The sequence below is a fragment of the Thalassophryne amazonica genome, chromosome 2 (assembly GCF_902500255.1).
Source record: "Thalassophryne amazonica chromosome 2, fThaAma1.1, whole genome shotgun sequence".
In the NCBI taxonomy this organism is placed as follows: domain Eukaryota; kingdom Metazoa; phylum Chordata; class Actinopteri; order Batrachoidiformes; family Batrachoididae; genus Thalassophryne; species Thalassophryne amazonica.
In genome coordinates, this window is record NC_047104.1 from 37,824,225 (window position 1) to 37,837,762 (window position 13,538).

General features: G+C 46.0%; 1 protein-coding gene across 1 annotated transcript in view; it reads left to right on the forward strand.

Moving 5' to 3' along the window:
• The window catches only part of LOC117502033 (chymotrypsin A-like), a 51,504-nt gene that overhangs the window by 28,723 nt on the left and 9,243 nt on the right, over positions 1-13,538 (forward strand). Inside the window, exon 6 of the mRNA XM_034161016.1 lies at positions 7,693-7,817. Within this exon, the coding sequence (XP_034016907.1) occupies positions 7,693-7,817 (125 nt within the window). The remainder of the gene's footprint in view (positions 1-7,692; positions 7,818-13,538) is intronic.

The following is a 13,538-nucleotide window of genomic DNA, read 5'->3' on the forward strand; positions in this document are numbered from 1 at the left end:
TCGCTCCTGATCCGGCCAAGGTTGCGGCGGTGAGAGACTGGCCCCAACCCACAAGCCGTAGGAAGTTGCAACAGTTCCTAGGCTTTGCTAATTTCTACAGGAGGTTCATTAAGGGCTACAGTCAGGTAGTTAGCCCCCTGACAGCCCTGACCTCTCCAAAAGTCCCCTTCACCTGGTCGGATCGTTGCGATGCCGCGTTCAAGGAGTTGAAACGGCGCTTCTCGTCTGCACCTGTTCTGGTGCAGCCCGATCCTAGTCGCCAGTTAGTGGTTGAAGTGGACGCCTCGGACTCAGGGATAGGAGCCGTGCTATCCCAGAGCGGAAAGACCGATAAGGTCCTTCACCCGTGTGCCTATTTTTCCCGCAGGTTGACCCCAGCCGAACGGAACTATGACGTCGGCAATCGAGAGCTCCTTGCGGTGAAAGAGGCTCTTGAGGAGTGGAGACATCTGTTGGAGGGAACGTCAGTGCCGTTCACGGTTTTCACTGACCACCGGAACCTGGAGTATATCAGGACCGCCAAGCGGCTGAATCCCAGGCAAGCCCGCTGGTCACTGTTCTTCGGCCGTTTTGACTTCCGGATCACCTACCGTCCCGGGACCAAAAATCAAAGATTGGATGCCTTGTCATGAAGATGAAGATGAGGTCAAAACGGAGTCGTCGGATCCCCCGGATCCCATCATCCCGGAGTCCGCTATCGTGGCCGCCCTTACCTGGGACGTGGAGAAGACCGTCCGGGAGGCCCTGACACGAGACCCGGACACCGGAACCGGACCGAAGAACAGACTCTACGTCCCACCAGAGGCTAGGGCTGCGGTCCTGGACTTCTGTCACGGTTCTAAGCTCTCCTGTCATCCTGGGGTGCGAAGAACCGTGGCAGTCGTCCGGCAGCGCTTCTGGTGGGCGTCCCTGGAGGCCGACGTCCGGGGTTACATCCAGGCCTGTACCACCTGCGCCAGGGGCAAGGCCGACCACCGCAAGACATCGGGTTTGCTACAGCCGCTGCCCGTGCCTCATCGCCCCTGGTCTCACATCAGCCTGGATTTTGTCACGGGCCTCCCGCCGTCCCAGGGAAACACCGTAATCCTCACGATAGTGGACCGATTCTCCAAGGCGGCCCACTTCGTGGCCCTCCCGAAGCTACCAACGGCCCAGGAGACAGCGGACCTCCTAGTCCACCACGTCGTCCGTCTGCATGGGATACCATCAGACATCGTCTCCGATCGCGGTCCCCAGTTCTCCTCGCATGTTTGGAGGAGCTTTTGCCGGGAACTGGGGGCCACGGTCAGTCTCTCGTCCGGGTATCACCCCCAGACCAACGGACAAGCAGAACGGGCCAACCAGGAGATGGAGCAGACCCTACGCTGCGTGACAGCCGCGCACCCGACGGCCTGGAGTACCCACCTGGCCTGGATCGAGTACGCCCACAACAGTCAAGTGTCGTCAGCCACCGGCCTCTCCCCTTTCGAGGTGTGCTTGGGGTATCAACCCCCGTTGTTTCCGGTGGTTGAGGGGGAGGTCGGTGTGCCCTCGGTCCAGGCCCACCTACGGAAGTGCCGTCGGGTGTGGCGTGCCGCCCGTTCTGCTTTGTTAAGGGCCCGGACGAGGGCGAAGAACCATGCAGACCGGCGGCGGGCCCCGGCCCCCACATATCGTCCCGGGCAGGAAGTGTGGTTGTCCACCAAGGACATTCCCCTACAAGTGGACTCCCCAAAACTGCAAGAACGATACATCGGTCCGTATAAGATACTTAAGGTCATCAATCCCGCCGCAGTGAGGCTCCAGCTTCCGGCCTCACTGCGGATTCACCCAGTGTTCCATGTCTCTAGGATTAAGCCTCATCACACCTCACCCCTCTGCACTCCGGGTCCGGCGCCACCTCCTGCCCGGATCATCGATGGAGAGCCGGCTTGGACCGTGCGCCGGCTCCTCGACATCCGACGGATGGGCCGGGGTTTTCAGTATCTGGTGGACTGGGAGGGGTACGGCCCCGAAGAACGCTCCTGGGTGAAGAAGGGCTTCATCCTGGACCCGGCCCTCCTGGCCGACTTCTACCGTCGCCACCCTGACAAGCCCGGTTGTGCGCCAGGAGGCGCCCGTTGAGGGGGGGGTCCTGTTGTGTGGGCCGCTGAAGAGGAGGTACTGCTGGCCCACCGCCACTAGAGGGCGCCCTGCCTGGAGTGCGGGCTCCAGGCACCGGAGGGCGCTGCCGCCTTACAGGAGCAGCCAGGATGACAGCTGCCACCCATCACTGGAGACAGCTGATCCCAATTAACAAGGAGGTATATCAACAGGACGGCATCTCCACCTCATTTGCCGAGATATCGCCTGACCAAAGAGGTAACAATCTCTGCCCATACATATATATAAAATTTTATTACAGAGATTAGAGCATGCCATAGGTATTAAAGGCACTGCGCTGCGGTGGTTTGAATCATATTTGTCTAATAGATTACAATTTGTTCATGTACATGGGGAATCTTCTTCACAGACTAGGGTTAATTATGGAGTTCCACAAGGTTCTGTGCTAGGACCAATTTTATTCACTTTATACATGCTTGTAGTATTATTAGACGGTATTGCTTAAATTTTCATTGTTACGCAGATGATACCCAGCTTTATTTATCCATGAAGCCAGAGGACACACACCAATTAGCTAAACTGCAGGATTGTCTTACAGACATAAAGACATGGATGACCTCTAATTTCCTGCTTTTAAACTCAGATAAAACTGAAGTTATTGTACTTGGCCCCACAAATCTTAGAAACATGGTGTCTAACCAGATCCTTACTCTGGATGGCATTGCCCTGGCCTCTAGTAATACTGTGAGAAATCTTGGAGTCATTTTTGATCAGGATATGTCATTCAAAGTGCATATTAAACAAATATGTAGGACTGCTTTTTTGCATTTACGCAATATCTCTAAAATCAGAAAGGTCTTGTCTCAGAGTGATGCTGAAAAACTAATTCATGCATTTATTTCCTCTAGGCTGGACTATTGTAATTCATTATTATCAGGTTGTCCTAAAAGTTCCCTAAAAAGCCTTCAGTTAATTCAAAATGCTGCAGCTAGAGTACTGACGGGGACTAGAAGGAGAGAGCATATCTCACCCATATTGGCCTCTCTTCATTGGCTTCCTGTTAATTCTAGAATAGAATTTAAAATTCTTCTTCTTACTTATAAGGTTTTGAATAATCAGGTCCCATCTTATCTTAGGGACCTCGTAGTACCATATCACCCCAATAGAGCGCTTCGCTCTCAGACTGCAGGCTTACTTGTAGTTCCTAGGGTTTGTAAGAGTAGAATGGGAGGCAGAGCCTTCAGCTTTCAGGCTCCTCTCCTGTGGAACCAGCTCCCAATTCAGATCAGGGAGACAGACACCCTCTCTACTTTTAAGATTAGGCTTAAAACTTTCCTTTTTGCTAAAGCTTATAGTTAGGGCTGGATCGGGTGACCCTGAACCATCCCTTAGTTATGCTGCTATAGACGTAGACTGCTGGGGGGTTCCCATGATGCACTGTTTCTTTCTCTTTTTGCTCTGTATGCACCACTCTGCATTTAATCATTAGTGATCGATCTCTGCTCCCCTCCACAGCATGTCTTTTTCCTGGTTCTCTCCCTCAGCCCCAACCAGTCCCAGCAGAAGACTGCCCCTCCCTGAGCCTGGTTCTGCTGGAGGTTTCTTCCTGTTAAAAGGGAGTTTTTCCTTCCCACTGTAGCCAAGTGCTTGCTCACAGGGGGTCGTTTTGACCGTTGGGGTTTTACATAATTATTGTATGGCCTTGCCTTACAATATAAAGCACCTTGGGGCAACTGTTTGTTGTGATTTGGCGCTATATAAAAAAAAAATTGATTGATTGATGATTGATGTTACGATTGGAGAGAACAGGAAGCTCCAGACAAGGGTTTACAGAAAACCCACTCACACTGACCAATATCTGCTCTTTGGCTCAAACCACCCCCTTGAACACAAGCTCGGGGTGATCAGGACTCTTCAACACAGAGCTCTACATGTGCCCACAACTACAGAGGGAAGGGCTGAAGAACAACAACTTGTCCAGAAAGCCCTCACGGTATGTGGGTACCCACGATGGTCTCTGGACAAAGTGCAGAAGTCCCAGAGAACAAAGAGACCAGACAGACAGGAGACGGAGACAAGAAGAAGAGGAGTGTCTCTCCCTTATTTAGCAGGAGTAGGGGAAAAACTACAGAGGATCTTCAGACAGCACAAAATCCCAGTTTACTTTAAACCTATTAACATCTTGAGACAGAAATTAGTTCCCTCTAAGGACAGGATCCCTAGTTACAAACAAAGAAATCAGATGTCAGGAAAACTGTAACAAACACTACATAGGTGAGACTAAGCAGCCATTACACAAAAGGCTATACCAGCACCGCAGAGAGGGTGCCAGTGGACCTCAGTCTACTGTTCATCTCCACCATAAAGACACTAACCACACATTTGAGGACAAGGAAGTTAAAATCTTAGCCAGAGAGAAGAAATGGTTTGAGAGAGGTGTGATGGAGGCATTGTATGTGAAACAGTTGAAACCCAGCCTTAACCAGGGAGGGGGGTCTTAGACATGCTTTGTCCCCTGTTTACAATGGGGTACTCAGGTCAAAGCAGTTTCAGTCTTTTGTTGATTGTAATGAGTCATTCACTTCATCAGGAGAGCCGTCAGGAGATGCGGCAGTCCCATCGTTAGGAGGGACAGCTACCCTGTCATTAGGAGGGTACTAACTAGAACATAATAGGTGCTAATTAAAGCAATTGTTTAGTCACTAGCCAATAGCAGTCTGCCTCTCGGTAGGAGGGATCTGGTTAGGTTTAAAACTCCAGCATTTGTGGCTTCTGTTTGTTCTTCTCTACAAGAGTCAAGACAGAAGTCAGACTACCAGAGCAAGAATTTTAGCTGAGGAAGCTTCTGCGAAGCGAAACGTCCTCACATCAAGCAACCCAGTCCAGTCGTAGATTCAAGCTTCTCTACTATGGAAACCACCTGGACAACTGAGAGCGTTCACAGAAACTTTTCTTGGGGTTGTTCTCATCCTCTAAACATGGTAAGTGGAGTTGATTCCAAAAAAGCTCTATTCTGGTATCATCTGACCACATGACCTTCTCCCATGCCTCCTCTGGATCATCCAGATGGTCACTGGTGAACTTCAAATGGGCCTGGACATGTGCTGGCTTGAGCAGGGGGACCTTGCTGCCCTGCAGGATTTTAAACCATGACAGCATCATGTGTTACTAATGTAATCTTTGTGACTGTAGTCCCAGCTCTCTTCAGGTCATTGACCAGGTCCTCCTGTGTAGTTCTGAGCTTTCTCAGAATCATCCTTACCCCCACAAAGTGAGATCTTGCATGGAATCCTAGACCGAGGGAGATTGACAGTCATCTTGTGTTTCTTCTACTTTCTAATAAATAATCATAACAGTTGTTGTCTTCTACCAAGCTGCTTGCCTGTTGTCCTGTAGTTCATCCCAGCCTTGTGCAGATCTACAGTTTTGTCCCTGGTGTCCTTAGACAGCTCTTTGGTCTTGGCCATGGTGGACAGGTTGGAGTGTGATTGAGTGAGTGTGTGCACAGGTGACTTTTATACAGGTAATAAGTTCAAACAGGTGCAATTAATACAGGTAAAGAGTGCAGAATAAGAGGGCTTCTTAAAGAAAAATTAACAGGTCTGTGTGAGCCAGAATTCTTGCTGGTTGGTAGGGGATCAAATACTTATTTTATGCAATAAATGCAAATTAATTATTTAAAAATCATACAATGTGATTTTCTGGATTTTTTTTTTTTTTTTTTTTTTTTTTTTAGATTCTGTCTGTCACAGTTGAAGTGTACCTATGATAAAAAATTACAGACCTCTCCATTCTTTGTAGGTGGGAAAACCTGCAAAACTGACAGGGGGTCAAATACTTATTTTCCCCATTGTATGTGTGTGTGTGTGTGTGTGTGTGTGTGTGTGTGTGTGTGTGTGTGTGTGTGTGTGTGTGTGTGTGTGTGTGTGTGTGTGTGTGTGTGTGTGTGTGTGTGTGTGTGTGTGTGTGTGTGTGTGTGTGTGTGTGTAGATGAGAGAATTAAACTAAAATAGTAAATTTTATCTTCTAGCTTTTTATTGCTATTTTTGGCAATATGGCAAAAATTTACTATGACATCCTGGTGTCCCTTGTCTCCTGAGGTTAGCAAAATAATGAGGGCAAATTACACGTGAAAATATTTACAACCATAAGCATCATCCAAAAGGCCACAAAATAGAGAAATTAGAAAATTATTTATCTGAAATACTGTGTAGTGATTAGGTGAATCAATTAAATCCACACAAAATAAGTACTGACAGTTTAGAAAATATAAAACAAACTTATTTAAAATCAAAATAAAACAAAGTCTGCTCGAGGAAGAAAAATTATATTCAACTAAGGCCTATAACTAGTGTTGTTTTTAATTGTTTTAAAAGCAGTAAGGGGTGTGCTTGGAATTATAAAGTTCACCATTTCATTATTTATAACATTATAATGATCATAGCATTAGGATCATTATCATAAATATGCTTTACTCATAAAGCCTCATGTCATTTAGCAATGATTTAATCATTTAACAGTAACATTGTTACCCATGAAGAGTAGAATGTAAAACACACACACACAAACTCAGTACAGACTCAGAGAAACCAACAAACTTAACAACCACTATAAACAATATTTCATTTATCCAAAAATATATTCCCTTTTTGCATTTCTACATTCATGAAATGGTCATTAATAAGTTATATGGAATTAACATTTGTTGTTGACCTAGGCCTATAATACACAGGAACAAATATCAATGTTTCAATCATTCATTCAACTGAAGACCAGCCTGTAGAATCTGAACCACCAATATGCATTTTATGATACACTATTAATAATTTAATTTCTAGCTTTATAATGAAAAATTACCTCTCACTTCTTTCACCATGATTATCGCAATGAACATGCAGTTTTCCATCTGGCAGCAAACACCCTGGCAGCTCTGCCTGCACCTGTACACAATCCCAAGCATAGGAGTCTGCGTCGTGTGCTACCTTTGTTTCGACCGCGTATTTTGCTTGTTTCCAAAGATTAACACATTCTTTGAATTTCTTGAAAGACTTCTCCCAAAGAGGAATAATCCTGCTGTGGGATGAGATGACGTGCATGCAGCAAAATCCAGATAGTGTACCTTCAGAATCATCTTCAGATGCATTGCCACTAGCATCGGCATCCCACGACATAGGTGTTATTGTTGCTGTGTTGAAACAAATGATCTGATTGACTGTTCTGTATGGGATAGTCTGATGCGTTTATGAAAGGTCCGCTGTGATTGGGTAATTTTTCAGGGCTCTTTGTCAAAATTATGGAGATTTTTTTTTCACTTTTTAAAATAATGGTGGGATTCTTAGGTTCCCAAGTTACATAGTATGCTTTCAAATATGTTTTTGGACAATATTATTTGAAAATTTATTAGTTACTCGATGTGGGTCACGAAAGTTAAGAATTCTGACTGATGGCCCACGGTCTAGGTAGTCTCTCATGTCATGAGGATATCACTGTAATATTTATATTGGCCAGCAGGTGTAGGTGTTTTGTGTCCATTTAGAGTGGTTTTATTCACAGTGGAAAGTGAAAACAAAGTTTCAAGTGGTTTAACTGACCTGTGATCTGTTGGTGCAGCTTTAGTCACCAACACTGGGCTTCGGCAAGCCGTCCTTCAACTGCAAACCAATGACGAGTGCCGCCCTTTCTGGGGAAACCAGGTCACCAACCAGATGATCTGCACTGGACCCTCTTCCTGCAAGGTGGGTGATTCAGTAGTTTAGTGGTTTTTAGTAGTTTTTAGACCAAGTAGCATTTGAAATATTTAGAAAATCTTAAGAAAATGGTAAAATATGGATATGTATGAAAAGTTTACATTCTCTGGAATGAACCAAAACCAAGCACTTTTTTCTAATGCTGCAGTTCTGAATAAAATCCAATAACAAGTGATAGTTCCTGGTCTAAAACATAACTTCCTTATTTGTCAGTGATGTTGCTTGAGGGCTTTACATTTTAAAGTCTGCAGTAGATTAGAGGATTTGATACATAGCTTGATGGCCATATCAGCTTTTGTTTAGCTATGGCAAAATGGTCCAGTGGTTAAGGCATTGGTCTTAAGACCAGAAGATCCTCAGTTCAAATCCCAGCCTGACCGGAAAATCACTAAGGGCTCTTGGGCAAGGTCTTTAATCCTCTATGTGTGGTGAGTGCCTTGTATGGCAGCACCATCACATTGGGGTGAATGTGAGGCATTATTTGTAAAGCGCTTTGAGCATCTGATGCAGATGAAAAAGCGCTATATAAATGCAGTCCATTTAACATGCCTGCACACAAAAATCATGTTTGTCACTAAACAGACGCAGGACAACAATGCTTGTCAAATTCCATACTTTTTCAGTTTGTTCAGTAATTTTAAATGTTTGAAATACTTGACATATTTACTGAATCACAAAATATCACTCAAAAGGCTTTCTTGAGGTGTTCCTGAAATATATTTAATAATATATTATTATTAATGTAATAATTTATATATTATTAGATTACATTTTATATATGTGTGTGTGTGTGTGTGTGTGTGTGTGTGTGTGTGTGTGTGTGTGTGTGTGTGTGTGTGTGTGTGTGTGTGTGTGTGTGTGTGTGTGTGTGTGTGTGTGTGTTTATTTATTATTACTGTTGGAGCTATAAAGGTCCAAAAGGTCCATTTTTTCTGAATTAAGACAATTCAGACAATTAAGAAATTTTCTTTCAGTTGTTACAAAATAAATTATTTCTTTATTGTATGTTCAGGCATAATAAGCCTTTACGTATGAGTGTGTCATTTCAGATTTCTGGAAAAAGCCCATTCTTTCACTGCAGCAGATAGATGGGTACTTTCAAGAAATGGGGACACATCAGCACAACCTGTCGTGATTCAGCAGCACGAAATATACATTAATCTATTGGTTTGTAATATTGTGACAAGTGCCTCATTTTCGTCAGGGCAGCACAAATTGGCTGATGGCTGCACAAAATTAAAAGTGAAGCAGGGGTCGGGGTGGTTATGGTTACGGTTGGGGGAAGGAGTAAGATTAGGTTATGGTTAAGGTTAGGGTTGGGGTAGGAGTAGGGTTAGTAATAGTGAGTTTAAAAAAACCCTGTCATAAAAATTTGACTAATTTCGTGCCGGGAGCACGAAAAAAAGCGAGACTGGGCTGCATCAGCATCATGTGCGTGTCACAGTTGTGTTGCGTGTTAAAGGAAAAGAAAACCACTGATGAAATACAGCTGGGAAGATAGACTGTGCTATAAACTAATAATTGATGTGTATCAATGACAATAAGGAGCTCTTACAACTGAAATATCCGCCTTTGAATATTGGCATTTAAGCAGAATTAAACAATTTCATAAATGCCGCCATTGACACAATTTTAACCAATCAGAAAAAAACCCTGGATCGCTTGCGGCACTCCTGTGATGTAGCATGACCACAGAAGGCTACAGGTGGCGAACACACACTGATTTAAAAGTCCTCTCTCCCTAGCTCTCTCTCTCTCTCCCCTCTCTCTCTCTCTCTCTCTCTCTCCCTCACTCGCCGTTTTCCTGCTGAGCAAACACGAAGCCTTTCAACTGTAAAATAAACTAAATTTCTAAATATATTATCAGCGGCGCTCACAGGAGTAACTCCGGATAAACACTGAAGGATTTTGGTAGTGCAATGCAGTTCATTTTGTCGAAAAATCCATGCTCTGTGGCACAGACCATTTGAACCCGAGAGCTGGACGGAAATGTGCCGTTACCGGTGGATTAAAACTCATCTCTGGTGCGCTGTGTGGAAGAAACAGTTGCCTTCAGTGCAGAAACTTCCCATGCCCCCTCCCCTCCTGCCACGGGACATGTTCTGGCATGTCCAGGCACATCCACAATTTCTCGGATAATCACTCGATGGAAAAACCACCGACAGCTGTCTGAACGCCATCTCAAAGCCGTCCTGTGAGACCAAAACGGAGGTGTTCCTTTGTCTCGCTCCATCAGCAAATCGGTCGTGACACGCAAAGCCTCCGCTCAACTTTCCATGACAAAATCTCTTGTTAAAAGTGAAATCTGCCAGAAAATGGCTGATGTTCAGCTCTTGTGTGTTGAGAAAGTGTAGTGACACGGACCCACAACAGGGGGCGTAAATGAACGAACAATAGAAGGAGTTAAATTTGAACACTTTACTGTTGTGAATGCCACAACCAAACACAGCAGATTACAGAATGAATACAAGTCAATCAATAAAGGTGTCGTGTGGGCAGGCTCGACGATAGGAGACGCCAGTCTGGAGACGAACCGGAACCACACGATTTCCACCGCCACCGAACCCGAGGGATACTGGAGCCGCCAAGTCCCGAAGTCCCCAGGTGGCCACCGTCTCAGCGTGTCGGATCTGGTACTGCTGGCGGAAAACAAAGACAGTCAAGTGTGGGTGTGTGTACACCCTGTAACAATACTGGTGGGAATTCCACCTCCACCTCCGATTCACACGTGCAGCTCCTGTCACAAAGCACTTATCTGGCGGGGTGTGAAGCGAAGCTGTCGCCGGTCACGCCAATCTCCAGACAATGCACTCCACAGGAAAAACAGCTGCAAAAATGAGTTCAGACTAAACACAGTTAGTTACACGGCTGAGAATATTACCTCTCGCTGAAGTCTATATCTCAGCGATGTGGTGGAGGTGTCTTCCTGCTTTTATTCCAGGTGAGATGCAGATGATCGGTGACAGCTGTCATGGTTGATGAGTGACAGCTGTCACCTCGGCTGTTCGCCCTCTCGTGCCTGAAGCCCGCACTTCACGCAGGGCGCCCTCTGGTGGTGGGCCAGCAGTACCTCCTCTGCTGGCGGCCCACACAACACTTGTGATAACCATTAGAAAGTGCACACGACGGTCTCGGATCCACAGAGCCATCCGTTTAGAAATGAAACGGTGCCTTGTGGCTCTCGATGGTGGCGCGGCGCGCCGAGCGTCCTTACAGCCGTCCTTAAAGCTGTAGTAACAGTCCTTATTCTCTGTGAAGCCCGTAACATTTTCACCGAAAGCCAGATAAATTTTTCGAATGGTTTCCAGCTACCAGTCAGTTTCTGAAAAAATTCTGATGGAACAAAAGCCCAAATCATTCCGCCATTTCCTGACAATGAAAATCCGCAGAGGGGGTGGACCACTCCTCAGTCAAAGCCTGCTCACAGGCGAATGACGCAACCGACAGGCGTGGAAAAACTCACGCATGCGCACGAGGGTTCAAGCTTGTCTGACGCAATCACACGTGATTCAAATCCATATGGTTTTTGAAAAAATAATAAGGTCGGATACTTTGCTAATAGACCTCGTATTAACATCAGAATTCACTAACATACTCACGGAGGAATCACGAGAGAAGAGAAGGAAGGAAGTGCTAAATTGCAGGAAAAGGGGGAGTGCCTGAATGCAAAAAGAGAAATCATAACAGGTGTGCAGAAATGAGAACGGGAAACAACAGTGCACGTGGAAATGAACATAACACAAGCAACAAAAACTAAAATGACAGCTGCAAGAAAAATAACAACATACATCAAAGGGTGAATGGAAAATAAATAATCACAATAACCAAACATAACTGCAGAAGAGGAGATAATACAAAATACTGATAATAATACTGATAACACAACCCTAATTCCAATGAAGTCGGGACGTTGTGTGAGATGTAAATAAAAACAGAATACGATTTGCAAATGCTCTTCAACCTATCTTCAATTTAATAGGTTGTACAAAAACAAACATGAAACTTGGGAGTGAACAATAAGCAACGGGGTAGAAACAAACACAATAGCAAAGAACAAAATCAGAAGGAGATCTGAACACAAAAGATAATCAGAACTAAACCATGATCAAGAACTAAACCAACAAGGCAGCGAGGAATACTGAACAATAAGTGCACACAAAATGGCAAACAAATCTGACCAGTGACGGAACATAATGGGCAGAACACAGGCAAGGAAATATAATACGTGCACACACACACACACACACACACACAAGACTGAATGGGGATAGAAACACACACACAATAGATAGGGGAGGAACGCCCACACAAAACAGAGGCATGGAGCCAGCACACACCTACAAGCACAAGACACTAAGAGGGCACCCACACAAGCTGAGAGAGGACACACCCACATGAGATGAGAGAGGATAAACCCACACGAGATGAGAGAGGATACACCCACACGAAATGAGAGAGGACACACCCACACGAGATGAGAGAGGACACACCCACATGAGATGAGTAGGATACACCCACACAAGATGAGAGAGGACACACCCACACAAGATGAGAGAGGACACACCCGCACGAGATGAGAGAGGATAAACCCACATGAGATGAGAGAGGACACACCCACACGAGATGAAAGAGGACACACCCACATGAGATGAGAGAGGATAAACCCACACGAGATGAGAGAGGATACACCCACACGAGATGAGAGAGGACACACCCACACAAGATGAAAGAGGACACACCTACACATGATGAGAGAGGACACACCCACACAAGATGAGAGAGGACACACCCGCACGAGATGAGAGAGGACAAACCCACATGAGATGAGAGAGGACACACCCACACGGGATGAGAGAGGACACACCCACACGAGATGAAACAGGACACATCCACACAGGATGAGAGAGGACACACCCACACATGATGAGAGGGGACACACCCGCACGAGATGAGAGAGGACACACCCACAAGAGATGAGAGAGGACACACCCACACAAGATGAAAGAGGACACACCCACACGAGATGACAGAGGACACACCCGCACGAGATGAGAGAGGACACACCCGCACGAGATGAGAGAGGACACACCCGCACGAGATGAAAGAGGACACACCCACACAAGATGAAAGAGGACACACCCACACGAGATGAAAGAAGACACACAGCCGCACAAGATGAGAGAGGACATACCTGCATGAGATGAAAGAGGACACACCCACACGAGATGAGAGAGGACACATCCGCACGAGATGAGAGAGGACACACCCACCTGAGATGAAAGAGGACACACCTGCACGAGATGAGAGAGGACATACCTGCACGAGATGAAAGAGGACACACCCACACGAGATGAGAGAGGACACATCCGCACGTGATGAGAGAGGACACACCCGCCTGAGATGAAAGAGGACACACCTGCACGAGATGAGAGAGGACACACCCGCAGGAGATGAAAGAGGACACACCCACACAAGATGAAACAGGACACACCCACACGAGATGAAAGAGGACACACACCCGCACACGATGAGAGAGGACATACCTGCACGAGATGAAAGAGGATACACCCACACGAGATGAGAGAGGACACATCCGCACGAGATGAGAAAGGACACACCCACCTGAGATGAAAGAGGACACACCTGTACAAGATGAGAGAGGACACACCCACATGAGATGAGAGAGGACACACCCACATGAGATGAAAG